The sequence below is a fragment of the Mustela erminea genome, chromosome 17 (assembly GCF_009829155.1).
Source record: "Mustela erminea isolate mMusErm1 chromosome 17, mMusErm1.Pri, whole genome shotgun sequence".
Classification (NCBI taxonomy): domain Eukaryota; kingdom Metazoa; phylum Chordata; class Mammalia; order Carnivora; family Mustelidae; genus Mustela; species Mustela erminea.
The window spans coordinates 12,027,428-12,054,631 of NC_045630.1; the positions used below are offsets into that span (position 1 = coordinate 12,027,428).

A 27,204-nucleotide genomic window follows, 5' to 3' on the forward strand; every position below is an offset into this window, starting at 1 on the left:
CCACCTCAAGAGTGGCCTCCGCTGCAGCCAGGGGTCAGGATACAGGGACACGCTTGGCAGGAGGCGGGTTGTGGTGGTGGGGGAGGTCCGGCACGGCCGGTTGCCTGGGCTGTGCACTACACTAAGGCACAGATGTTCTAACAGCTTCTGTGACAGGGACCCACATTTCTAAAGTCCTACAGAAAGGGCTGCTATCGTTTACCTGCTAAACGTTGGCTATCTTGTCTGCCCTTTTTTGGCCTCAGGAAAAGGGCTTCGTTAGGGACAGTAGACCGTTTCACACCAGCTTACTTGCTCGGGGTGGCCGCAGGTCACCTGTGTGGGGCTGAGCCCCTCTCGTGCCTCTCGGTCTCACGAACATCCTCTCGGGGCCCCACAGGACTCGGATTCCCCAAGGCACTCCACAGCTTCCAACAGCTCCAACCTAAGCAGCCCGCCCAGCCCAGTGTCGCCCCGGAAGACCAAAAGCCTCTCCTTGGAGAGCACCGACCGTGGGAGCTGGGACCCGTGAGTGGCTTCGGCGCTCAGAGCGGACGCCAGAGCAGCTTCTCCCTCTTGGCCCCTCCACTGCCCTGTCTCCACGTCCGTCCCCCGCCCCTGCCTGGAAGGCCCAGGGCCGGTGGCAAGAGCAGGGTGGGGGCTCGGGGACACGGACGATCACACCTGCAGCCCAGCTCCCTGCACCCCCCACCCCGACTTAACAGCAACAACCATCAAGGCAGACTTCCACTGAACAGCTTCGATGAGTATCGATTCCATTTCATACACTCAGAGTCGCTTCCCATCATCGTGTCCCCCTCCCGAAGGTAGCTCGAGTAGACAGACCTCGCAGACGTGCGCGGGAAGAGCGTCAGGCAGACTGGTTTCCACGGCAGAGTCACGGCGCCCCGGGCAGCGTGTGGGTCCCCCCGCCGGCCCGCACCCTCCTCCAGCGCCCACAGCCAATGTCGACCTGATCGTTGCCAGTAAATCCTTATTCACTAAAACAGTGCATATTTTACTACAATACAGAGTTTAAATAAGTACACAAATGTAGAGGTTAAATACTGAATGTATATAGTAAAAAGAAGCATCTTGTATTCAGCAAAAGATGGATTCCTATATAAGAGAGAGATCATTTAATTTAAAGAAATGTGTTGTTTCTCGTCTGTTTTCCAGCTAAGTAATTTAAAGGGTAGGAAGGCCTCAAGCTGACATTCTAGACCTCGGTAGATGGAGAGCGCGAAGAGTCAGAGTTCCCTCTCTGGGCTCGGCCACGGTCCCCGGGGGCTTTAGGAAAACATTCCGAAACCCGGTCCAGCCGCTCTGGGCTGCGGCCCGAGCCCAGGCTCAAACCTTAGAAGCCTCTTCAGCAGCAGCGTCAACAGGCGAATTTACTTCCAGGTCTTTCGGTAGCGGTAGAATTTGAACCACACTCCTCAGTTTTTACTGTATTTTGGTATCTCCTGCAGATGAATGTAGAAATGCGATCACCTCCCGGCCCCTCCGCTGAAAGCATGCAAGGGAAGTTGTGGCTTCTGAAGGTCCCTGAAATGCTTCCCACAGGTCCTTTCCCTGGGGGCTAACCCTGTTTCTCCCTGCGTTGCCTCAAGGTGTCCTTGGCCCCAGCCCCCCTCAGAGAAGCCTGAGAGATTAATTACCAAATAATAGAAAACCTCAAATGCAAGGACTTGAACAGCCTTAACCAAATACTCTTTCCCGCCCTGGTGGCAAACAGAAGCCTGAGCCGCCAGGCAGGGTTCCCCACGGCACCCCTGCTGTTCCCGCCGAAGCGAGCGCACACCCCGGAGGGCCGCAGTCCTTCACAGTTAGTTCCCAGTTAAGCACATGAGCAGAGAAAGAGAAATAAAAATATCTCATGGGAGTAAAGAGAACCTGGCTCGCTTCCTTTTTATCTAAATTTCTCTGAGAACTAGCAGTGAGCGCACTCTCGGCTTCGGTGAGCGTGAACCGTGTCCCCCTGTGGCGCCTCCTTCTCAGCCCCTGAGGCCCGGCGCGGGGAGAGAGGACCCGCGGGGCCGCCTGTGCACGCGGACGACTGCCCATCCTCTCTGCAGCTTTCCGCTTTAGGGAAAGGCATGTCGTGTGAGATGGGGTTGGGTCGCCAAGGATCAGACCTTGAGCTTGGTACCCCCCGAGGACCCCGTAGCCCCGAGAACTTGGCACTTTCCTGAGGCGAGGGAAGCCCGCCACCAAGGGCCTGTGGCCAGTGCCTCCTGTCCTGACCCTCCCTGGACCCTCGCCTCTCCCCTCCCTGTCTTCCCGGCCCTGAGTCCCAGGACTCCGCACTAAGCCATTCGTTGAAGCTTTGACAACTACGTGTGGGTTTGTGTTGCCTGTAGGTGCTTATTTTCCAGAGGATGCTTTTAGGATCCAAGCGTCCCCCTGCCTGAGGTGCAGAGAACACTGCAGTGAGTCACAGCAGAAAGGAGAGAGCCCCCAAAGATGGTGATGACCCAGGGACCCTGGCACTTTCCGGTAGGTCCCTAGTAGTCGTGAGTCGTCATAGAGCAGCCTCGGATTGGACCCATCCTGACAGCAGGAGTTTGGGGGAGAAACAGTGCCACGGGGAGCCGCTCGGGGCGGGGGTGGGGGGCGGCTCTTCCTGCGATAATGACCCTTCTGGGCTTATCCCCTCTCAGGTACGAAGCAGTTACCAGCAGAAGCTTCTGAGAAGAATGGTCTAGAAAAGGCAGGGAATGGGTGCCAGGGAAACAGGAAACCTGCTGATGGTTCAGAGGGGTCAGGAGCCAAGATCAGGGAGGAAGTACTGCTGCCCCGAGTCCTGCTCTCTTCTCTTGTGGGACCTTTTAAAATCACACCCGGCAGCAGGCGCACGTTTCATCGTAGGAAGGACAGACCAGTGAGACGTTTCTCGGCTAGTCCGTGTGTGTTGGTACTTGGTGCTATCTATGTGCAGCCGATTTGTTGTCTACCCTTGAATTCTAACTAAGTCGTGTGTGCTCTGGGTATATAAAAATTATATATATACACATACATTTCTTTTTGCCAAAAACAAAAGCCTTCCTCCTCGTCAAGTGCTCGCTAAAGTAAATTTCACTCTCGGGGTTCTCGGCCCATGCGCACACCCCTGCGTCAGCGACGCTCGCCCGCTCCCGGGAGCACGGCGGGAAGGGTCGGGGCCGGCGCTGGAAGGGCCAGCCTGGTCGGTTTCCCACGCAGTCCTCATACCCAGGCTTCTGGGAAGAATCTGAAATCCCTGTTATGTTTACAGCAACAATCTGTCGTTCCTGGCCGGCTCTCAGCTTCCCTCTGCCTGCCGTATGGTTAGGGTCCTGTCGTTCTGCTACTCAGTGGCCACGTCGACTTCTGTGAAAGCCCGGCTGCACTTCTGTGCACTCTCGGGTCTCCTCCAGAAGAGCCCAGGAGGGCGCGGCGGGCATCGCCAACGCCCGGCACGGCAGGGCCATCTGTCCGTCCGTGGCGGCAGTCACTCAGGCTGCGCCCTCCCAGCTGGGCAGACAGGGAAGCAGGCGGGCCCCCGCGCGCCCCAGCCCGGCCCCCGAGTGAGTAGGTAAGCTGCATGACCGATCGCTGCGCCTGGTAGACCTCTTCCCTTGTTCTGACTCGATCACGAGTCCAGATTCTCCGCAGAGTTCCTTCTGGATCAGAGGGCTGGCTTCCGCTGGAGCCTTCGGCCTCTTAGCGCTGGCCAGCGGGCCGGCCCTTCCCCCTTTCCCAGGGACGAGTGCCACACGCGAGGTGCCGCATCACTTATGGGGGCCACTGACGAGAACAAACCTGGAAACTTCATGAAACAAATTTTACCTGCTTTTTTATTTGATAGTGTAATAACATTTATTTTATAAATTTTTTAGGGTTTTTTTCCTCATTGTAATATTATTGTACAGTTTTGCATGGCCTAGGTGTAATCATTTTTTTTTTGTTTGTTTAGAATATAATGCTGACAAATCTGTGTATGGAAGGGAAACATACTGCTTTGGCCTATTTCCTTTTGTTTGGTTTTATGCCCTCGATGTCTTAGGGAGGTTTATAAGCGATTCTCTGCTACCAGACAATGGTGTGGATTCTTTTGCACAGAAATATTTAAGGTGGGATAGTCAAAAATGTAACAAGACTCCTCGCCAATATTTTATGTTGGTATCACTTAATATTAACCAGAATTTGATGTATTGCAATAAAACAGGGAGCTGTTAGACCTGACGGTCTTGTCTTTCTTTCCCTGACGGAAAGGTCTGAGCCGCGGAGGAAAGGTGACTGACTCTCCTCGTCTTCCTAGATCCTGCTCCTGCCAGGCCCCCTCCTCATCCAGTGCCCGCCTTAGCCTGCAGAAGGACGCGGGAGTAGTTTAACCGGGGACTTGTCCTAGTTCCACCCCGTAGCTCAGGTAAGGGCAGCATTCCATTCTCGTCCGGCCAGCATTTCCAGAACACGCATCAGGCCGTGAGTGAGGCCTGGCCTGCTCCGTGTGCACCTGCCCCGCGGGGGACCCTCTGCACAGCCAGACCCCCACCTGCTGGCTGTCGCATCTGCTTGCTCAGGCCAGACGGCAGGCTGGTTTGCTTCTGCTGTCCACGGGCCACTGTCTCTGCTCTCGTCCCCGACTTGGTCAGAACCGCCCGTCTGGGGAAGCGTGGCCAGCCCGCACCAGAGGCCATCTGAAGCCGGCTGCACCTGGTTACCTTGAGGCCCCTCCCTGGTTCCGAGTCACACACGAGGACCTTCCTGACCTTTCTTGGCAGGTCACTGCTCTGTCAGAGCGCCTTGCGGGAGAGACAGTAGCGCGGCAGGTGAGCGTGAGCTTAGCTCTCCGTTAAAGGCCAGTGAAAGCTTCCGCTTTGCGGGCTTTGTGGCCACTCTTGTGGCCTCACATGGCCTTAGCGTGGCAACAAATGAACACAGCTGTGTCCCCAGATGGCTGTACACGTAGGCAGAGGGCCCGACCGTGGACCAGTTTGCCGACTCTTGGGGAGCAGAGAGGGCGCTCGGGCCGTGAGGCTGCCCGCCCCGTTCCAGGTCCGAAGTCCGGGGTCCCGGCCTTCACCAGCCACATTGCTCCTGAACTCTGCCAGCCCCCGAACGTCCCAGAAGGCAGAATATATGTAAAAAATGCACAAAAACGGCCTTCCAAAGGGCCGTGACTGCTCTGACAAGGGTTCAGAACAGATGGCATCAGGCGCCAGGCCCCCAGCTGCTGTCACGGAGACCAGTCAGACCTCCCATCCCGTCCTGGAGCGGTGTCCTTCACCCCCTGGTGCACCGGTCAGGGGGTCCCGCGGCAGGGCTCCCCGACGCCCACGCTAGTCTGCTGCGGGGAGGCATCCCCAGCCACAGCCTCTCCCCCTGGGAAGCAGGCCAGGCAGTTGGCTCTTCCGTATGCGGGGTGGGGTACAGGAGGCATGCGCTGCCCGCCCCCTCCTGGAAAGGAATTTGGGCTGAGTGTCCAGATGCATCTAGAGGTGGCCTGGAGTGTGACATGACCTCGGGCTGGTCACCCATCAGCTCGGCGCCCACTAAGTGTAGAGAAATTCACACCACAATGCTAAGAGGATGCGTTTTTGTCTTTTTTAATATTGAAACAAATCAGACAATTACAAGAATTGTACAAAAATTAACAGCCTGTGGTGACCTCTCGGGTCTAACCAGGTGACACTGGCACAGTCATCTTTTTCCATGAAAGCCCCTGGGCCTGGAGGGGGCAAGAGGGGCCTCCACACACTGACGTCTAGCACGGACTGCTCCTGACCCCTTCCACAGGTCCAGAAACTTCCACTTGTCCAGAGGGCACAGCCCAGCCCAAGAGCAGGCGGGGCTCATGCAGGGAAGCAGTGCTTGTGGGCACCGCTTGGAGACAGGCTGGAACAGAGGGCATAAAACACAATCTCCTAGAATCACACAAGCCTCATCCTCTACGTGCGTCCAAGAACATCCAACAAGGCTTCTCCGTATTTCTGGGGGCGGGGATCCCCTGGCAGGCCCGCCCCCACCCCCGCTAGCATTCACAGGACGGAAACTGCCCGCCGACAAGGGAGGAACCTGCCATCGGGTCTCTGCTCCGTACAGAGGCTGCGCACACACCGGGCAGCGTGCCTGGGGAGCCGGGGTGCCGGTGGGCGCCGGGCTCAAGCGGAGGGCCGCGCCGCCTGCCGCTGGTAGTTGCTGTAGGCCTCCTCGAACATGGCCTTGCAGGGGAAGCGGGCCTTCAGCTTGGAGCAGATGAGGAAGGAGCCCCCCATCTTCCTGTGCAGGGAGTAGGTCTCCTCGGGGGGCGGGATGAGCCGGTGCTTCAGCATGATGGGGATCAGGTTGTGGATCTTCTCGGTGGTGCTCTGCGTGCCGAAGTCGAAGGGCTCCTCCGAGGCGAAGGCCTCTCCCAGGATGAGGATGGCGTCCAGGTGGGCGTCCTCCATGGCCTGGAGGGGGGCGCAGGGGGTGGGTGGGAGCTCTCCCAGCAGGCGGCGTTGAAGGGGAGAGGCTCAGGGGGGCATCTGAGCATTAAACTGACGTGAGGGGCCCCGCAGCTGGCCAGGGGAGCCCGCTGTGCGCCTGGGGCTGGGGGAGGCCGGATGGGCGGGGCCCGGGCCCAACATGGGGGCTGAAGCCGCATGCCTGGAGGCTTGGCTGTGGCCTCTGCACCCTTCTTGGGGGAGAAAGGGAAAGGGCTGCTCTCGGGGAATTCCAGGGCCAGTTCAGGGCACAGGAACACAGACTGGCACCACCCATTTAAAGCGCTTAAGACCCAGCTCCAGCCCCTGCCAGGCCACCCAGACCTTGGAAGGGGGGCCGGGCTGTGCCATCCGCCCACGCTCACCGGGCCCCAGCTCCAGAGGTACTGGTCTGCAAGAGGGGTGCCTGCCTCCCGACCCTCCTCGAGGCTCCACTCATGCCCTCACCCCCCCACGCCCAGGACCTCGGTGGAGGAGGGGTCAATGGAGGCCTGAGGAGAGGCCTCGAGGGTACCAGTCAAGGTCTGGGGAAAAGCAGCCCACTGCCCACCCTCCCCACACACGGGGGTCTGTGGAGCCCAAGAGGCCATGGGGAGCTGACCTTGACCTCATAGCCAGTGAGGAACTTCATCTCAATGGACTTCTTCAGCACCGCCTCCCTGTCCCTGTCGGCAGCTGCCCTGATGATCTGGACGGACACCCGGGAGGACCGTGAGCCGCAGGGGAGGAGGTGCTCCCGGGCGGCCAAGGAGCCCAGTGGCCTACCCCCCACCCTTGTCCCCTTTGCTCCTTCCAAGCCCCCCGGCCTGTGAGCCCAACAGTTCTCCTCTTCACCCACAGTCACTGGGGGTGGGGGACAGCAGCCCCGTCATTCCCCACTCCTAGTGTCCCCAAGCCGACCCCAGGCCCCAGCGCCGGCCAACCTGAATGTAGAGGTCGGTGAAGGATCGGTCGTATTCCCGAGTCGCCCCGAAGTCCAGAAGAGCCACCTGGGAAGGGGCAACACCTCAGAGGTTTAGCCTGGTGGAGAAGGGGACCCCCGATCACAGAGACCCCTCTCCCAGGCAGCTCCCATGGGCTCACCTTGTGCAACTGAGGGTCATAGAAGAAGTTGGACCAGTTGGGGTCCGTCTGCATGAAATGGAACTCGAACAGCTCCCTCAGGCACAGGACCAGGATGTTGTAGCAGATCTGGGGGAGAGGGCAGGGGCAGACCCGGTCACGGCAGTGGCAGGCCAAGGTGGGGCCTGGGGAACCCCCTCCCATCCTCAGCACTCCTCGGGTCGCCCCCCCCACTGCCCACACGGGGACTCCTGACTCGAGGTTTTCCCCGGCAGGGGGAACGCAACAGCCCTCTCTATCCCCTTCATTCCCACAAGGGCACTTGGGGCCCAAGACCACGGTCACACACACCTCGTTCCGGATCTCCTGGCTCAGCCCCTCTGCCTGGTCCAGGGGGAAGCCAGACACCAGCTCTGTGGTCAGCACATGGGGGCTGCACAGCTCATCCACGATCTCGGGCACGTAGAAGAAGGGGTGGTCCTTCAGCAGCTCCCTGGTGGGCAGCTGGGGGTCACACCTGGCACCAGAGCCTCCCCCGCATCCCGGGGATGACACTGGGCCATGATCACTGCCACCCACCCTTCAGAGCCATGGGGGCCTTCACCACCCTCCCCAGGGGCCTACGACCTCGAGCAGCCCCCGTGTGTCCCCTGTGGGAGCCACTAGCCATGAGCCACACCTGAACTTGCGGGCGCAGGCGGCCTCCCGCTGGTAGTCACACTCCAGGGCCAGCTCCCGCCGCAGCACGTCAATCAGGTGCTCGGGGAACAGGCCTGCGCCGGGGAGGAGGATGTCAGCGGGGGCTGAGGGCTCCCCAGGGTCGCTCCCGTGGGTCCCCAGAGCCCGTCCCGCATGCCTGCCCTTGACCCGCAGCCGGTGTCGGACCTTCGGGAAGCACGTTGCTCATGTTCAGCACGGCCATGAGGTTGTTGACGTCACTGTTGATGCTCTGGGCCACGCCGGGGTACTGTGGGCAGAGCAGAGGGGTCTCGGGCAAGTGGGGCCGGGCCATGCAGGGGAGCCCTGCTCTCCCAGCCTAGTCCCCCCCAGACCCCATTCTCGGGCAAGTGACAGATATGACGCTAGGATGCTACCAGAACCCCCCCCAGGTCCCCTCATGACTTCTTTCTCCCCTGTCCCCGCCCCCAGCAGCCAGAGTTCCCCCCCTCCCCCCCCAGCAGATGCTTGCTAGTCCCCTGGCCCCGCCCACACTAAGCTCGCAGGGAGGCCATTCTACCCGCGTGCTCAGCAGGTCCTTCCCGGGTCCGGTGCTGAGCAGACCCAGGCATTGCCCTGGAGACGGGGGGTGCAGGGTGCAGAGGCCCCAACACTGCAGGGCCTCAGCCCGGCCCTCTGCAGCTCCCCCGGGCGTGGATGCACACACCGGCTGCCTACCTGGATCTTCATGGCCACCTCGCGGCCACCCTTCATGCGAGCCAGGTGCACCTGCCCGATGGAGGCGGCCGCGAAGGGCCTCTCCTCGAAGTACTCCAGCTTGTCCCGCCAGCCGGGGCCCAGGTCATTGTTAAGTGTTTTCTGGTGAGAGGGTTCAGGGAGGGGCCGTGAGTACAGCCCGTGTGCAGGACACCCTGAAAAGCATCCCCAGGCTGCACCCTCCTACAAGCTGCCGCAGCGGCCCCCCAGAGCAGGGGGGAGGGGCAGAGGACCCAGATACCCGCCCCCCGCAGGCCCCGTCCGCTCACCGTCATCTGCTTCAGTGGCATGAAGTCCGCGCTCTGCCTCACCCGCTCGAAGATCTTGGCCAGGTGGGGGTTGATGAAAGCATCATCTAGAAGGTACCAGAAATTAGCAGAGGGCTAACCCCTCAGAGAGCAGGCACAGGGGTCAGGAGCAGACCAACCCCCTCCATGGCCCCCGGGGCCATGGATAGAGGCTCCAGGGAGGGCACAGGGCCACGGGCCGGGCTGCGTACACTCCAGACGCACCACGCCAACAACGGAGGCCAGAGCCAGCCTCTCCCCAGGGCGCGGAGGGCATCTGCGCACCCCAAGGGCCCCAGCGTGGGGCAGAAGGGGCTGCGGCTCACTAACGCACCCAGGGACCTGAGAAAGTGGATTTCTTAGAAATAACAGACGGGCGCCTGGGTGGCACAGTGGGTTAAGCCGCTGCCTTCGGCTCAGGTCATGATCTCAGGGTCCTGGGATCGAGTCCCACATCGGGCTCTCTGCTCAGCAGGGAGCCTGCTTCCTCCTCTCTCTCTCTGCCTACTTGTGATCTCTCTCTGTCAAATAAATAAATAAAATCTTTAAAAAAAAAAAAAAAGAAAGAACAGGCAAAGCTTTTTAGGATTACAGAAGGGGCAAATTACAGAAATAAAGCATAGTAAGATTCCAGACACACCCAGAACCTGGCCACCTACAGAGAACCGCTGTTTTTCCCTTCGGACCCTATGCCTAATGTGCTGCTTTGGAGCCGTGGTGGCTCTGCCCAAGGCCACTCCGGTCAGCTTTCCTCCCGCAGTGGTGGCCCACAGTGGGAGTGTGGCTGCATTGGCAGTGACGGTGTTCCGAAATGATTTGCCACAAACCATGGGCAGGAGCGCCACGGCCTGCACACAAGTCCCGTAAGCTGACGCCCTGGCTCCCTGCTGCCCGCTCTGGGCTGCTCCCGTGTGTCTGGGCCCCCGAGGAGGCTTCCGGGCAGCCGGGCGTGCATCTCTGACCCTGGCCGTGGGAGGAGTCACCACGTGGGGGTCGTGGGCTCAGACACACCCCGCCTGCCCTGGGGATTAACTCTATCCCACACCCTCCCAGGAGCCTCGCGGCACACCCGCAAGGGGACTTGTCTTCAAACCCCCTCCCCTGCAGGAGCCAGGCCTCTGGGGCATCCCCACCGCGGCCCCCAGCCCTTCTGCTCAGCCACTCATCCTGGCCTTCCCTGCTGAGGCCCACGCACCCCGTGTCCCCAGCATCCTGCCACGACAGGCCTGCGGCCGCCCCCCAGCACCCACACGAGGCAGCAGGGGGTGTGGACAGCAGCAGGCTCTCACCAGCCTGGGAGAGGCCAGGACCACCTCTAGGTGCCGAACACCCCCAGGGAAGCAAGAGCAATCACCACGGACGCCCACTTTAAGGTCCCTGAACATCCCGGCTGGTCAACAGCCAGGAGAGGAGCAAGAGGGGCCGGTGGTGGGGGGCGCACACCCATCCCTCCCGAGTGACCCCCCCCCAGGCCGCGCACTCACCCTGGATGCTGAGCATCTGGCCCAGCTTGAGCGCCGCCCCGCGCACCTTGCACAGCGTGCGCACGATCCGCTCCGCGTTCGCCTCCGACAGGAAGGGGCTGGAGTCCAGCACGGCCTTCTTCCCTGCGGGCAGGAGCCGGGTCAGCGCCGCCCGCTGTCCCCTCCCGGGGCGACCGCAGGCCTCACCCCGTCCACCCCAGGCCGTGCGGCGAGAGGAGGACGAGGCTGGGGCTGGGAAGCCACGCGCGCCTGTGGGGCAACTGCAGCTTGTATCCTCGCTCAGCCTGGGAAGCCAGGGAACTTGGGTGCACCCAGCGCCGTCCCCAGGCTTCAGCCTCGTAAAAACAGGGACGATACAGAACTTCGGGGGGTGGGGGGGTTCTCAAGTGCAGCATGAAGGAACGGGAGCCCTGACGCAGGCTCCAGCCTCCTGAGCACCCCCGAAACCAGCAATGCAACTAACACTCCGGGGTGTCATGCAACCCACCCACCCCAGGCTGTGCAAGGGCTTCCAGGGCCACCCGGGTCTCCCAGGCCTGACCAGAAGCTGCCTGACGTACGCACACACACGCTTTTACACACGTGGAGCCCTTTCCTCGGGATCTGTCCCAGGGGCCTGATGGGAGCACCACCGAAGGCCATGGTCAGTGGCACTAGGGAACGGGCACTAGGAAGGAGGAACCTGGAGGGACCCATGTGAGGTCTCCGTCACTGTCCCTCCCCCTCACGTACAGGACAAAGGTCATCTGTATCCCTGAGATCACAAGGCAGCTAGCCGCAGGTGGGGGCCGTTGGCCGGGTACAGAGCACAGGGTCAAGGACAGCACTCGGCCGCTGCTGTCTGCCTTCCCCCTCGGCCCGTGGAGGCACACGAGGTGCAGTAACCTCAGGGGTGCAGATGACCTTTGTCCACTACGACCAGGGGTGGTGGGCTGCGGGGTGAGGACACAGGGGGGCTGCTACCGTGCAGCCACAGGATGTCAGGGCCCATTTTGGCGTCCATCCACTCCCCCCAACCCCAGCACGGCCCAGCCCCAAACCGAGTCGGCCCTGGTCAGAAGGCCTCCCCGCCAGCTCCTCCAGCCCTGGGACACCCGCTGCTTTCCCCGCACTCTGTCCTGCGAGCCTGGTTAGATCTGTGCCCATGGCTGTCCCCCACGGTGCCTCGCACTGTCCTCAGCCCAGATCATCACAGGTCTGGCCCGGTGCTCCGAGCGCGGGAGCCACGTCCTCCGGGAAGGAACAGGTCGGGTGGCCAGTGTGCCCCCTCCACCCCGGGCGCTGCGTCCAGCCCGGCCTCTGACAGATTGGGGGGGGGGGGTGAGGGGGGCAACATGGGCACTAAATGGGAACTAAGCCCCAGGGACACTCAGTTTGCAAATAAGAAGGTCCCAAGAGCACCTGCGGATCTTCTGCCCTCCCCACCCCGAGGGCAGTTGCATGAGGCTGGATCCGCCCCAGAAGCTAGGCCAAGAAGGGGCCCCACACCACCCCCTTGCCCTGAGTCAGAGCTGAGGGCAGGGGGGGACCCTTCTGTGTGCACTGCCACCCCCCAGCCCCTGGGCCCCTGTGGAAAGGTGGGGAAGAGGAGGGGACGGGAAGAGGCCGGGGAGGAGGCAGAGCTGTGCTCCCGGCACACACAGCCTTGGGGCCTCCTGCAGCGCTCCTGAGACGTGGGGACGCAGCCCCTCGGCCGTTCCAGGCAGCCCCTCCCCACGGCCGGGAGGTAGGTGCTCCCGCCTGGGCATGGCCGGTTCTGAGAACCGCCTGGTAGAGGCCGACCACGGTGGGCGGCACCCACTCAGGAGAGGCTCTGCTGGCGCTGCCTGAGCCGGGCTGGTCAGTGTCCTCCAGGCCACGGGTTCGAGCCCACTCGGAGCTGGAACGCGCCTGGGGGGTGCCCAGGCCCCCTGACCCTGGCTCTCAGGCCATGCATGGCCCCTAGGCCCCTTGACCCCCAGGCAGAGTCACCACTTCCCTGACGAAGGTCACCAGCTGTAACCTTGGAGCCAGTGCTGCCTCTTTTCCACTTGGCTGAGGTGCCCAGAGAGCAGCCAGTTTCTGGGGGTGGGAGGCGCGGAGAACATGGGCTTTTCGTTCCAGAGAAAGCCAGGCTTCGTTTCCCAAAGTGTCTCACAGCTGACACTAAAAATACCCTCACTAAACCCTCTCTGTCCTCCGGCCCCTCCGGTTCCAAGGACACTTGATGCGCCCTGGGCACCCCATTCTCTGGCCTATGGGGGCGGGCCAGTGCCTTCTCTCCACAAGGCCCCTTGTCCCCACCGGAGGGTCTTGTAGCTGAAGAGGGGCCGTCCAGGTGTGAGGCAGGCCCCCCTCAGGGTCCCTAGCCTGGGCTCCGGGGGTCACCGTGCAAGAGCACAGTGGGGCATCCCCCACATGGCCTGAGAGCCAGTCTGCCGAACCTTCTCCGCGGAGTCCTGCCCCAGCCTTGCTACCCAGACTGGGGGGACTGACGGTTGTGACTTCACAGAATGGGAGGCAGGGGACAGAGCTGTGGTGCCCACCTCAGAGACAGAGGGCTTGGGGTGAGGGGGGCAGCTGCGGGTCTCGGAGGCAGGGGCACCGAGGGCCCTGAGGGGCTGGTCCAGCAGCACAGACAACCCCCCAGCCCCGCAGAGCAAGGTGGCCGCAGGGCCAAAGCCAGTCGGCAGCGGGCAGGTGTGCTGGCCACCGGAGGAGCCGGGGGAGCAGGGCCGGCGAGGTAGAGCAGCCCTCGGGCCTCAGACGACTCCGGGGCGCCGTTATGCGGAGCACAGGCCAGGAGGTGGCTCCTGGAGGCCCACATTCCAGGAACACGGGGGTCTGGGGGTCCTACGGGCCCAGGGCCCAGCTCACCTGAAGGGTCGTCTGGGCGGAGGCTCTTCTTGGCTACCTCGGCCAGCGCCCCAAAGCCGAGACCCACGGCCAGACCTGCAAGGAAGAGAAGGGGCGCTGGGCGCTGGGGCGGGGCCTGCCGCCGCCCTCCATCTGCGAGGCCCTGAGCTGCGGCCCCGTACGGCCACCGCTGCAGCTCCCCAGCGACCCTCGCTGACGGTCCCGACGCTCTGAGAAGGGGGAGAGGAGGGACGTGCGCTGTTTCCGAGGCGCCGTCTGGCCGAGCCTCCTCCAAGCCCTGCTCGCTGGGCGGCCAAGGCCCGAAGAACGTGCACCAGTGGGACGCGGTTTCCCAGCACAAACCCCACACAGAGCGGCAATGGTCTGCGCGCCGAGGACAGCCTGACCCACGGGCACCCCCCAGAAAGCAGCCAACCACGTCAGCCTGGAGCGCTCCACCACTAGAATCGCCCCGACCCCACTGCCGCTGGAAGGAAAGACGTCTGTGCGGCGAGAAAGCAGTCACTGGTGGGAGTCAGAACATTCTGCCACGGCAAAGGCCAGCATCTCGGGTCCAAGCCGTGGAGACCCACCGACAGGGCCCGGCCGGTGTGGACAGTGGTCTGAGGACAATGGGGGCAGCAGAGAACGTCTCATCTAAAAAGTGTTCTGCAATCTTCAGAATCAAAGTCCATCCACACCCCTTTTGTCCAGAGGTGGGGAGTGCCGACCCCAGCTGGCGGGGAGAGCCACGGAACCCAGCAGGTGCCACAGATGCCACACAGAAAGCCTAGGGCCTACAACTGCCTCTACTTGAGGTGCAGTTCTCACTGGCCGGGGGGCACTGTTAGCAAAGGGTGGAGGACATGTGCGTGCGCGCACCGGCCACAGCAGAAGGGACATCAGGGACCCATGGCAGATGCCGAAGACCAGAGGCCCTGAGCCCGTGGCAAGGCGGGGCGCAGCAGCCCCACGCCCAGAGGCGTGAGCTCCCCCAGGGCCCGCTGCTCAACAGGTGAGGAAACCAGCACGTGCTTCTCTGTCTTCCCAGTTCTGCACAATCATTACTTCTTACTGTTTTGAAAAATATTACTGAATTTATTGAAAATTTTATTTAGCAAAAAATAAGAGCCAACAAATAACAGAACAGTAATTTTTAAAACCCAAAGATAATAATTTTTAAAACCCAACTTTACAACGTTTTTCTGCAAATCATCTTAGCAGCCCTCGGGCAAAGGTGCAGGAAGGGGCTCAGCCCCCTGGGTCATGGGGAGGACTCAGTCCAGCGAGAGCCAGAGCTCCCAGTGGGGCCAGGCCGCGCTCCCTCTGACTGTCACTGCTCCCGTTCAACATGGTAACAACAGTGCTGCCTAGAAAATGTACAAGACCAGCCGCGTGCAGAAGGGTAAATTTTCTAGGAGGCACAGTAAAATGGAAAAAAAAAAAAAAAAAAAAAAGCGTGCAAAGTCAATGAAGTCAATGTGCATCATGTATTTTACTTAACGTGATACAACTGAAATATTACCAAGTCCCCTCGTGTGTAAAAATTACCCGAGCTACATCACAGTTCTGTGTTGGTTTTGTACTGAGTCTTCCGAATCTAGCGTGTACTGCCTTGCTCCGAGCGCCGCCGAGTTGGGCCCCACATGCTCCAGGCACCCACATGCTGCCCAGTGCAGGGTGAGCCGAGCTCCAGCAGCCACAGGAAGAAGCCAGGCACCCAGAAAGCTCGGGACCCCAAGGCCATCTGGGTGCCAGGGCTATTTTCACTCCGACCAGCTCCAAGGGCTCCGGGCTGGGAGCAGCCCTGCCATTAAACATTAACTCCACGGGTCCCACCTGCCCGCCCCACCCAGCGAGGTCTCTGCCTTTGCAAAGTGAGTGATAACAAGCAGGGTTAACCTTCGAACTAGTGACCTCCACCAAGGTCTCTGCATCTAGATTCTTCTCCACCTACACCAAGTCCAAAGACAAGCCTAGGGTTAACGGCCTGGCCAGTTAACGCCAGTTAAGAGGCGGCCCCCCCAGCTCCCCTGCCCATCGTCCCCCTTAGAAGCTCTGTCACACCCTTCCCCGGCCATTTCTAGGCCGCTGGGCAGGACCAGAGCTCTCCAAGGACAAGGACCTGTCATTAAATCACAAAAAGAACGTTCCACAAAGATGGCATTAGGCTCCTTCCTGGCCTGCGAGCTCCCAGGCAGCTGGAGGCTGCCCGCTGAAAGGCCCCCCACTGCGGCCAGCCTAGCCACCCTGACCTTGGCCTCAGGAGCTCCTGCTCCTGCGAACCAAGAATAACCCGCCTTCCCCCAATGGCAAGCTTCCAGCCATTCTCAGAGCCTCACTGAGAGGGAAGCAAAAGCCCAGCCAGGCTCTTCCTTCTCCCAGAACCAGGCGGTGCCGGAGGCCTCCGCTGTACTCCGAGGCCTGGTGAGGACGCCCAGAGCCCCACTTGCTCACTCCATGTGTAGCCTGTGCCCTTGGGCCCCACCTCAGTCCCCGCAGCGCTCAGGGCGGCGCCCCCCTCCACACTGGACTGGACCACCAGCCTGGCCCACACCGCCTGGCAGCAAGGCCGGCCAGATGACCGGCAGCCCGCGGAGCCAGCTCTGCAGCCCGGGGGCGGCCGTCGGCAGCCTGGCCTTCGTCCTGGTCGGCGGGGAGGTGCCACCCCTGCCAGGAAGGCTGCTGGCCTTTCTCTCACCAACAGAGCTTTTGTGGCCCAGAAACGCCGGAGAAGCAGCAGGCTTCTCCCCAGAGACAGGAGGGCCCCGGGCCAGCTTCCCAGGCCCCCAGCCCCAGCTCCCCCTCCCTGCAGTCCCCCAGAGGTCATCGGAGCTAAACGAGGCCACCCTGGAGCAGACTCTGGCTTCGGCCCAGACAGGCAGCAGAGACCGAGAAAAGGAGAAACCAAACACCCTCCGACAAACAGCACCGCTGGGAAGTAGGCTTGGCACAAGGTGCCCGAGCGGGAAGCAGCAGCTCTACCTGCCAGAAACCCCAGGCTGTTTACAGAGCAAGGATCACGGGGGTTTCTGTGGCACGGCCCCGGGCCAGGAGATTTCCACCGACAACAGACTGTGTGCCAGGCTCCCCTCTGGGCCTGTGCTGTCGTAACGCGCCTTCTAAGCCAGAGGGCACACAGAGGCGTGGGGAGGTATAACGCGCCTTCTAAGCCAGAGGGCACACAGAGGCGTGGGGACCTAAGGACGCTGGCTTTGCAGCAAGCTGTTCCTGAGTCCCAGCCCTGGGGGACAGCGTAGCCTAGGAGCAGGGACAGGAGGAAGGAGGGTTGTGGAGTCCCCTGGACGGCGTGCCCCCAGGCGGTCAGGAGTTGCCCCTCCCCACGCCCAGCAAGGATGCCCACCGCAGGCTCGGACTCAGCTCAGGTCCCTGCGCGGTCACAAGCAAGCACATGGCCCTGGGGAAGCGGCCATCACCGTATCCGCCCTCACCTCCCTCAGAGGTCCTCGGGGGCAAAGTGGACTCCTGTGCCCCTTTAGATCAGCTCTTGAAGAAGCAGAAACCGTGTGCCCACACCCCCGCCACCCCAGCTGAGCGGGTGCAGGGCGGGCACCGGCTGCCAGAGGAAAGCAGAAGCGGGCGGCAAGTGCGTGCCCCCGTGGGCCACCCCACGAGCAGTCAGCCCTGCATGCGGCCTGCCAGACCCGGGACCTCCGTTCTCCGCGGCCTCGATGACGGTCGAGCCCCAGTGATCAAGCCACGTGAGCAGAGGCCTGACTTTAGACAAGCAACCCGGGCGCATGGAGCCCGAGGGCCGGGCACACGGCTCTGCCACACAAGACCCGAAGTCTCCCCTCCCCGTCAGCTCCCAGCCCCAGCCATAGGCCTCATGGCAGCACCCCCGAGGGACGGTTCCAATCGGCTCCTGGGCCTGCCTGCGCCCACGGAGATCGGTCACCAAACTCGCTCCTCAACTTCCCATCCCTGGTCTTGGGAGCCTGTGCGCTGCATTTCTGCGTTACGAAAACATGAGAATAGCTGATGGGAATTTGATTTGTTTTAAATGTTCTCGGCAAAATTAAAACCAAAGAACCAAATACACCCAGTCACCCTTGTGCTTGTTTGCTTACTGCCGGGATGGGGCCGCGAGAGCCCGGGGTGACAGCACGACGACCCCAGGGCGCACGCTGCTGCTGAGCCACCCCACAGCCACCCCCGCACACCTCCACCCTCGCACCCGTTTTCCAACAGAGATGACACTCTTCTGTGGCCTCGTCTCTTTCTTGATATGTTTGTTCCTTTTTTACTAAGACGTTACTCAGTTTTCACATCGGGAGGCCCGTGACTAGCAGCAGAAACACACGTGGACACCTGGCGGCACATTGTAACCGGACAGAGGGTGACATGCACCCCTCCCCCTTCCTCAAGTCAATGCTTTTTTTTTTTTAAACGGGCTCCACACCCAACACGGGACTCAAACCCACAACCCTGAGATCACGTCGACGCTCTTCTGACTGAGCCAGCCAGACACCCGTCGTGAACTATTTCTTTTAAGCAAAACATTTTTCTGGGAATAGGGATCACTTAACCTTTCACCTTCTAAAACTACAAGGGTTCCCAAGGGTCCCTTCACTCCACTTGTCACTCCTGGCCCAGTCTTACCACGGCTGTCGCCTAGACCTGATTCCGCCAGCCCGTGCCACACATCGCCCTCCCTCTTCCCGCTCCTGCGCCTCCGGTTCCCCCCGGCCTGGTGCCCTCAGCAGTCCCTCACTCCTGCCTCCCTGGCGGAGGCCTGGTCACCACAACCGTGGAGGAACCGCCTGGCTCCTTTGGAGAGCAGCCCCTCTGCAGGGGGCCTGACCCACTAAGGTCTCCTGTCGCCCTCCAGTCCTGCCTCAGGTTCCATACACACAGGAGACAGGAAGACAACTGCTCTGAAGCACGAAGTGGAAAAGGACGGAAGATACGAGAACATGGGAGACACGGACATGCAATGCAGATGCAGTCATGCAACGCATCTAACAAATGTCGGGGAGAAAACATGGTAGAAGCCACACCGGAAGAAGAAACGACCAGAACTTCCCAACGCCCATGAAGGACATTAAGCCACAGGTCAAAAGAGCCTCACCAAAGCCAATGTAAGACCCCTGACTTCCCCGGGCCCACGGGCTCAGCCGCCCACCCTGGGCTCTGTGTCAAGCCAGCTGTTGGCAGGCCGCAGTGTCAAGGCGCTGGAGGACCCCTGTAAGTGGTCTGACATGCACATGGGTTTGTCTTCCTGTCCACGGGCCCCCTGAGGAAGTCTCTGGCACCAGGCCGGCCACCCATGGCGGGCTTCCAGAGCCTGAAAGTAGGCCTTCGAGAGGTCTGCTAAAGTCCTGGAACCAATCCGGGTCACCGGCCCCTAGGAGAGCGCCGACCCAAGGGAGCCAGGTGCTATACCCACAGAGGGCGAGGCCACCAGGCCAAGCAGCGTGAGCGGCCTCTCCAGCCCCAGAAGTGCCCCTCCCTCCAGAGCAGCGGTCACACGGGGGCCTCGTGTCCACGGAAGCAGGCCCCCAGCTTGCTGGGAAGGCAGCCTGCTCTCCTCCCTAGCCCTGCACGGCTCCCAGAGGCCCCCAACCAAGGTGGGTGGGGTCCGCCTCCCGAGATCGGGACACTGTGCAGGGCAGGCAGCGGCCGGCAGAGCAGAGAAGGCAGGAATAGGGTGGGTAGGGGGCGGCTGACTCAGCCACACAGCCAGGATCCACAGCATCACCCCCCTTCCCTCTTGGCAGGGGGCCGGGGAAGGCAGGAGGCAAATGAACTCCAGCCACACACTGGGGAGAAAATCCCTCCCTGCTGGGTGTCATCAGTGCCTCCAGGTCTTGAAAGTGACCTGGACAGGGAAGCTGTCTCCCATTCAGAGGAGGAGACAAGATCGTGATCTCCCCAATGGCCACAGTGTACAGATGAAGCAAGAGACCAGATAGACGGGCCCGACCCACCAGCCACTACACCGTGTGGGAGGGAGTCTCCCAAGGGTGCAGCAGGGGTTTTCCTTCCCTCCTGCCCCACTGACCACTGTCCTGAGTCACAGGCAGCTGCAGCAGATCATCGGGGGGACAGCTGCAGGCCTCCCCTCACTGTTCTGCTCCCTTGGATAACCACACCCTGGGCTCCACTCCCGCCAGGCCAACGGCTCCAGCTGGGTGCAAGCAACAGATCCCGTGCGTGTTAACCCTTTTCCCCATAATATAAATATTCTGGCTCTGCAGTGTCGTAAGGTGCTCCGTCCGGCAGTGTTCTCGGGGCCTGAGCGCGCTCAGTGGGCAGTAACTACTTGCTCCAGCACCAGGGAGCACGACTACTGGGAGGGCAGAGCCCACGCCACCACCTTCTGGACAGCAAGGTCACGAGGGCCAAAAAGCAGGTGCTGAAAGTCCTGCTCCGTGGGAGATGAGGTGTGATCTCCTCCTGCCCGAAGACAGGACTGGTCTGAACCAAAGGAGCCGGTGCAGGGAGGCGGGGTGAGGGCGCACTCGGAGAAGGGGCGGAGGGAAACCAGGCCTGGCTGAAGGTCATCTCTACATGTAAGAGAGGATTCCTGTTCCAGACGTCTGATCCCAGGACCCGGGGCGCCCTTCCACCCGATCCATCCATCGGAGCATTGGGCTGGGCCAACAGCGCACAGCGCATGCCTGTGCGGGTTTTGAGAACGAGTGCGCGAGGACAGGTCTCAGAACAATACCTCTGGGCCCACCACGCGCTGCCCAGGGACGGGGGCCTGAGGCAGAGGCAACATGTCTTAACCTTTGTAAATTCTGGGCTTTTCTCGTTGGCGTCTAGAAAGACCATAAGCCACAGCTTCTCTGCCAGGGCCCTGCCCTGCTGTGGCAAGAAGGAGTGTCGTGGGGCCTAAAGGAGAAAAGCAGGTTCCGTTCATGCGCTAGGAGAGCCCCACAGACCTACCTCACTGCGCCGGCAGGGGGCAAATCCAACAGAGCCCCGTGGGTGACACACGTCTGATCCTGGGTTGTCTCCCCCCATTTGCTGCACGCTCCAGTGACCGTACGTGCCGGGGCTTTGCAGGACTTCACAAATATGTGTTGGTCGTCTCCATATTCTTTTGGGGTTTTATGGTTTATAAACTTTTTTGTATTGAGAAAAATAGCCAGAGCATCTTTGACAGAAAGTTCTACACCAGAAGACTCTGGACCACAGCTTGGTGACCCCTCTTACAGTGGTGGGGGTCCTGAACCCTCCTTTCTCTTGGGGTCCCCTCTTCTATTTTGGGCCAGATCTTCTGTCCCAAACACTTGACTCCCACCCCATCTCCTCTTCTCCCAGAAAAGCCCCCTCTCCCCCGCGACACACACACATTTAAGTCCTGAAGAAGCTAAGAACACTCCAGCCTCTGTTCCCAGTCTCCAGTGTCAGGACCATTCCCCGCTGGGATTCGTACTAACACACCCACACCCATTACGGGATGCATCAAACCTACTTAAATCTTTAATCTTAGGGGAGAGAGAAGCAGAAGCAACGGCGGGTGGGGAGGGGCCTTCCATGTAGAAGGTAGGGCTCGGGGACCAGACGGAAGATGAATGTACAACCACATCACTCAGGAATTTCCATGCAGGTGCCAGAAACTTTGGTCAAAGTGGCCACAAGACTGCTTAGCGGGAGGACGAGGCAGCTCCATGCTAACTAAGCACTAGAAACCACAGCTTTGTGTGCGATCCTGAATTTAGGGGGTGGGGGCCGGGGGGGCAGCTCTCTGCTCTTTCCCGATGCCCTCCTTTCGGGAGCTGCAGGACACTGAGCCCCCGGGGGCTTGAGGGACTCCTCCTCTGGGCAGTGTTTCCTGGGGGGCTGACTCTGCTGGGCTGGGTACTTCCTTTCCCACTTGCTAGTGTTTCTAACACACACGCTGACCCTTCTCCCTTCTCTCTTTACCCTGGGAAAGTAAATGAACACATAAAAACTTACTGGTTCTCGGAATCCCTATTTTATAAAAGGAAAACCTGGGCAGAGCCCAAGGTCGTAAGGAAGCAAGGCTGGAATTATAACCTGTGATCCTGTGACAACTAAAGCCCAGTTCTGACCCCATCTTTCATATCACTCCTTAACAAGACCTCATATCCACGTTCGCCCTGCTCACATCTCAGCCATGACACCCCCCGAACCGAGGTGCACCCAGGACTCCCACCCCATCCACGTCCACCAGCTGGATACCTGCCGCTGACCTTCTCAAGGTCAAGCCTGCCTCCCAGGGGATCTACAGTGATCCCTTTCCTTCATGCCCATCCTGCAAAAAATCCCTACACCTGTTGGTCCACATCACACCCCACAAGGGGAAGAAAGGTCAGAAGTGTTTTCTAGAAGAACAAAGCAGGAGTGTTACCTCACTGTGTTTAGACAACAACCCACCAGTAAACCACAAACTTCGCAATACAGTGAACCACATGTATAAAACAGGATGTTTGTAGCTCTGGAGAAATAGCGGTACTTTGCAACACAAACAGTTCTAAAATCTATGGTATTAATTCTGATCTTCTATTCAGTTTTACTCTGTTTTTTAAATGCCAGTCCTGACCCACTGAACTGATTTCACACTGGCTGAAGGGTCGTAACACACAGCGTGACCACCTCGGGGTATAGCTGAAAGCCCAGAACTTTCTCCAGAGCCAGAACGCCACGTGCTCCCCAGACCTGGATACTCCCTGCCATCACCCTCCCCCTTCGAAGTCCTACTGGAGGGGCCAAGTGCTGAGCAAAACCCCAGTGTGCGCTTGCTGAGGACGGATCCAGGCCCCAGGCAGCTGCAAGCATGGGCTCCGGAGGCTTCTGATCACACAGGACACCTGCTCACTCTGATCCCATCCCAGGTGGGGTCTGGCCCCAGGAAGCCTGCCCCGGGGCTTACTGAGGCTGCCTGTCTGCCGCACACACCTTCCCACAACCCCCACCCCCGCTGCGCTCATCTACCTTGACCCCCACCCCCCACCCCAGCGCCTGGCTTCTGCCCCCTCACCGGGAACGCACTGCATTCTGTCAAATTCCATTTGCCACCACGACCTCCTTCTGACCACTTTTCCCAAAGAGACCCTCTACTAGCCTCACCCACAAAGAGCCCCCATGAGAGGATCCACCCCACTCCAAACCCATCAGCCGAGCGAAGCCTATGTGCTGAGCCCCGTCCGGAGCGGCGGGAAGAGGGCTGGAGAGAAAGACCACAGAGCGAGAAGGGACAGCTCCGGCCTCAGACTTGCTGGGCAGAAAAGCGGGCCTCCACGCAACACTCCAGTAACTGCCGCCCACCCAGAAGCCCCTGTGGGAAGCAGGGAAGTGCCCAGGCTCCTGTGGGGTAAGGATCCCTGGAGGCCACCAGGTTCTCAAACTCGTCCCAAGAGCGGCACGCTGGGCAGTCACAATGCTGCCTGAGGAACTGGTTGAATCCAAGTCCACGTGAGGAAATAAAGCCACGTCTCCGTCCTAAAGGGCAGATGGTACCTTGGACTAGACTCTGTAGCAGCTAAGCAGCAGCAGATGCCAAATTTTGGAACAGCAACGGAACAAAAGCTTCGAGAAAGTTCCATACAATGAGTGGGCTCTGCATATCGGGAAGACCAGCAGCCGTCACTCAGTGTCAGAGACCGCACGCGGGTCCAGCTCCGAGGGCCAGGCTCCCGGGGGCACAGAGCCAACCCCAAATGAGGAGCAGGACGGCATCTCCGGGAGGAGCGGCGGCAGGGCAGGGCAGGACGTGCGTGACGGCGGTATACGGCGGGACACGTAGAAGCCCACCCGAGCGAAGCGCCAGACAAGCAGGTCAGGGTGCAGACACACACAGCGACCTGCATCTTGCGGAAAGGACAACGTGAGGTCACAGCAGCAGGTACGAGGGCTTCACTCCAAAATCATCTTGTGACTCAGCACAGGTGTACTGGACACAACAGGACTCAAAGCTCCAAAGAAAAGGCGAGAGCTCCCAACCGCAGACTCCCCGACAGACCCCAAGGCCACAGCCCTGCTTAGCCGTCCACTGACGCCTGCCAGCTTGCGGGGGGTCGAGCCAACGATCCCTGAGAGGCCGGTCAGGGCAAAAACCCCTCTGGGAGCTCGACGGCTCCGTGAGGAAGGTTGACTGCCCAGCCCTGTCCCGGCAGCGCGGCTCAGTGATAGGAGGGAAAGGCTGCTGCCGCAGACACGGTCCCCCAGGGGTGACAGAGGCAGAGTGGGATACAGTCACCGGACCATGCCCCAGGGAGAAGGGTCAGGAGCAGCTGAGTCAGGCACCAATGGCCTCCCCGGGACCCCTCGGGTCCCTACCCTCTCCCACCTCCATGCAGGCCCCGTGGTGGCCGAGCGGATGGCCCAGGGCAGGCGAGGCGGCCAGGGTGCACACAGCCACCTTACCTCCGAAGTTGGCCAGCCGCCCAATCCGTGTAACCGGCACCTTCCGCTCCCGAGAGTGCTCGCTGAGCTAGAGGGGGCAAGGAGAGAGACCGCACGGAATCGGCGGACAGGACGGGACGAGCCGGCAGCGGTCCGCGCAGCCCCCCACTGCTCCGCTCCACCCCCAAAGGCGGCCGCTCCACCTGGCGGCATACTCCACCCAGAGGAGGCCTCTGTGTCCCCGAGAACTCCAGACCACGGCATCAGAGAACGTCCCCAGAGGAAGGACTGACACCAGCGCCACCGGGAGCAGTGGCCACCCCAGTCCCACTCCACCTGGCCCTCCGGGACGCACCATCTGCTTGTGGGGCTTGCTCTCGGGGCGAGCCTTGGCCTGCCGGGCCTTCTCAATGTCCTCCGTGGTAAGGCCCCCCACGGGGGGCTGGTCCTGGTGGAAGAACCTTCGCGGTAGGCCTGTGGCAGCAAGCGCGTGTCTGGGGTCTCCAAAGAGCCTCCCAGTGACCATGCCCAGAGGGGAGGCAGCCTGGCCCGGGAGCCCGGCTTCCCTAAACGGTCCACTGGCCACGTAGGCTGGAGCTGGGCCCTCACTGCCAGTGTGATCCCAGGGTGGGGGCGGTGACCGGTGAGGAGAGGAGGCCCCCGAGAAATCTGTAGGGGCCCCCGCAGTCTCAGGCCCAGCGAACTCTGCTTCTGGGTCGTCGAAGCTCTCGGCATAAGGCTCCTGGCGCTGATCCTGACCCTGTGGGGAGTGAAGCCAGCATGAGAAAAGCACCTGTGCCCACCCCACGCCCTACACGGGACGGCCCATGTTCCACCGGGTAAGCAGCCCTCAGCCAGATCTGTAGGGGAGCTCCTGCTGCTTCCCAGCCCGAAGCCAGGAGACCCAGGTCCCGCCCGTCTCCTGACAAGCCCCGCTCCCTGGTCCTGGGGAAGCCAGACAGCCACTGAGCACCTGCAGGTGCCTCGCCAGGCCCGGGGGACGACTGCCACACTCGGGCAGCAAGTTCTTCATCTGTAAAGGGAACTGGGGTCTGGGCCACCAGTTCCCGGGGGGCTGTCCCAGCTCTGTGAGGCACCCGGAAGGACAGCAGGTCTCCCGAGCCAAGGCCCCTGCTGTGTCCTGATTCACCATCCTGGCCTCTCCAAGAGCTCCAGGCCAGCCCCTCCTGCCACCCACTTCCGCCAGCCTCCTTACCTGCACCTGCCCCAAAACCAAGCCGATCTGCTCCGCAGCCGTGGACTGCAGGGCCCTGGCTGCCACCAGAAGCTCCCCGCCGAGGCCCAGGTGTTGCAGGTGGGTCTCCACGGCTGCCTGGGTCAGCTTGGCAAGGCCTTTGACCAGCATGATGGTGTCCCCCAGCATGGCGGCCATCCTGGAGGGCTGCAAGAGAGCAGGCCAGTCAGGGGGTGCCCCACACTCAGAGCAACTCCACCCCAAGGTCTGGGCAGAGGTATCAGCAGGTCTGGTCCTGCCACTGGACCCCTCTGGTGCAGGTTGATGGACAGAGAGGACAGTGGGGGATGGGGACAGGGCTCTGGGTCGTAAGAGACACCAAGGCATGGAAAGGTGAAGTGAGTTACCCGAGGTCTCCCAGCAACCAAGTGGCAGAAGAAGGACATGAAGCCAGACGCCCTGATTCAGCCCAGCGCTCTTTCCCCTGGAGCCAAACTAGGTGGGCGAGGGAGCGTCCACCCTGAAGCACCTCCCTCTAGGACCCAGGGCGCCCTGACCCCAACCCCTCTGGGCTGCCCATCCCGACCCGGCTGCCCATGCTCTGCCTGCCCGGCGGGCCTCTGACAGACACCCACAGGTCCAGGGACATGCAGAGCCCCCTCCCCACCCTCAGGCTCCACGAATGGTCCACCGTGGAGTCTGCAAACTGCAGTCCAGCGCCCTCCATCTGGGAAATCCAAAGCAGCATGAAAACCAAGAGCAGCAGACACGGGACGGCCAGGAAAGCCCCGGAGCGCAGCGCGGGCGGGCCTCTCCGGATCCTTGTTGCCTCGCGCACACCCATACTCTTCCCTCTACTCCGTAGCAGTGTAAAACGCGTTCCTTCGTGTTAGCCAGGGCCAAAGAGCCAGAGAGCCACCGTACCCAGGGCTGCCTCCCAGGGGAGCATGTGCGCTCGTTCCCCAAGTATTTCCTACAGCCTACACGGGGCTGCGTGCGGGGGGCCGGGGGGATAGGGTCCCAGTGACATGCTGGGGCTGAAAAAACCCACAGAAAGGAAAGGAGCAGCAGGGGACCCCAGAGAAGCAGCCGGGGAGCACTCTGGGCTGGGGCAGGGAGGAGCTGGGACCTGCTCCAAGGAGGGGTGAGGCCGGGGGGAGCCCAGGAAGGGCCGGGTACACCCTGGACAAGGGGCCTGGACCAACAGGAAGGAGGCTGCGGGCACAGAGACGTGCAGACTCCGAATTCTCCTCACGCGAGGGAAGGGAGGCTCCGACTCTGAGGACCTCCAGCATAGCCCCAGCGGCCTCCGAACACAGCTGGCTGCCTCCAGCCCGCCTGTCACAGCGGAGCAGCTGGGGTCAGCCCAGGGGTCCTGCAGGGACCCTGAGCTTGGGAAGGGTGCAGCTACTCACATTTACAAGGAGAAGGAAGGCACAGGAGCCTGGAGAACAGAGACAACCCGCCGTCACCTGCCTTTGCCACTACCATCAGGACAGCAGCCATCAGGCCCCGGGTGGAGCGCTCTCCACTCGCCATCATTTGGTCCTTCAGAAACAACTTAGTGACACAGGTATCACTGCGCCTCCTCCACAAAGCCAGAGTGGTTCACGATCCTGAATGGTGTCCCGAATAGTGGTCCTGGGGTCTGACCCCGGCCCGCTCTGCCCTGTGCCCACCACACCAGGCTGCCTTCCTAAGCGCTTGGCCCACTGGCCCTGGGGCATCCCCTCAGGGATGCGCCCCGGTAAGGCACAAATGAACTGCCTACACCCTCATCAAAGCCAAGGAGGTTTCTGGAAGGTGACCATAGCCTTAAAAAAGATGAAGGGGAGAGGCTGGCTGGGCCCATCACCTGCTGCCATCACACCCAGGGCTCTGGTCTGGGATCCCACACTTTACGGCAATAAACAAAGCTGAGCCCCACAGACCAATGCGTAGGCCTGGAGAGAGAGCCCATAATGAGGGCTCACGCAGGGCTCTGCCCGCGCTCAAACTGCCAGCCCCCGGCACACAGGCACACAGGACGCAGTGCCCCTGCCCGGTCAGCCCACAGACCCCAGCAAGAGAGAAGGTTCCTGAAGGAGATGGTGGGGACATACAAGGGTGGATGGAGACTAAGCCTCAGCCACGTCTGT

General features: G+C 61.1%; 2 protein-coding genes across 16 annotated transcripts in view; one reads left to right on the forward strand and one right to left on the reverse strand.

Moving 5' to 3' along the window:
• CDC42BPA (CDC42 binding protein kinase alpha) overlaps window positions 1-4,185 on the forward strand; it is a 329,438-nt gene extending 325,253 nt beyond the window's left edge. For 11 of the 15 annotated variants that reach the window (XM_032317316.1, XM_032317323.1, XM_032317320.1 and 8 more), the window contains one exon: window positions 380-4,185. In XM_032317316.1, the coding sequence (XP_032173207.1) occupies window positions 380-511 (132 nt within the window). In that variant the 3' untranslated portion in view covers window positions 512-4,185. The remainder of the gene's footprint in view (window positions 1-379) is intronic. The other 4 variants (XM_032317331.1, XM_032317327.1, XM_032317329.1 and 1 more) reach the window with 1 other exon arrangement.
• Window positions 4,186-5,528: 1,343 nt separating this feature from the next.
• The window catches only part of COQ8A (coenzyme Q8A), a 36,120-nt gene continuing 14,444 nt past the window's right edge, over window positions 5,529-27,204 (reverse strand). Inside the window, exons 2-15 of the mRNA XM_032317332.1 lie at window positions 25,088-25,273; window positions 24,227-24,631; window positions 23,893-23,959; window positions 13,552-13,626; window positions 10,696-10,818; window positions 9,194-9,279; window positions 8,886-9,026; window positions 8,376-8,457; window positions 8,170-8,263; window positions 7,842-7,983; window positions 7,512-7,619; window positions 7,352-7,417; window positions 7,030-7,116; window positions 5,529-6,395 (exon numbers count right to left, since the gene is read on the reverse strand). Of these exons, the coding sequence (XP_032173223.1) occupies window positions 6,105-6,395; window positions 7,030-7,116; window positions 7,352-7,417; window positions 7,512-7,619; window positions 7,842-7,983; window positions 8,170-8,263; window positions 8,376-8,457; window positions 8,886-9,026; window positions 9,194-9,279; window positions 10,696-10,818; window positions 13,552-13,626; window positions 23,893-23,959; window positions 24,227-24,631; window positions 25,088-25,264 (1,944 nt within the window). The 5' untranslated portion in view covers window positions 25,265-25,273 and the 3' untranslated portion in view covers window positions 5,529-6,104. The remainder of the gene's footprint in view (window positions 6,396-7,029; window positions 7,117-7,351; window positions 7,418-7,511; window positions 7,620-7,841; window positions 7,984-8,169; window positions 8,264-8,375; window positions 8,458-8,885; window positions 9,027-9,193; window positions 9,280-10,695; window positions 10,819-13,551; window positions 13,627-23,892; window positions 23,960-24,226; window positions 24,632-25,087; window positions 25,274-27,204) is intronic.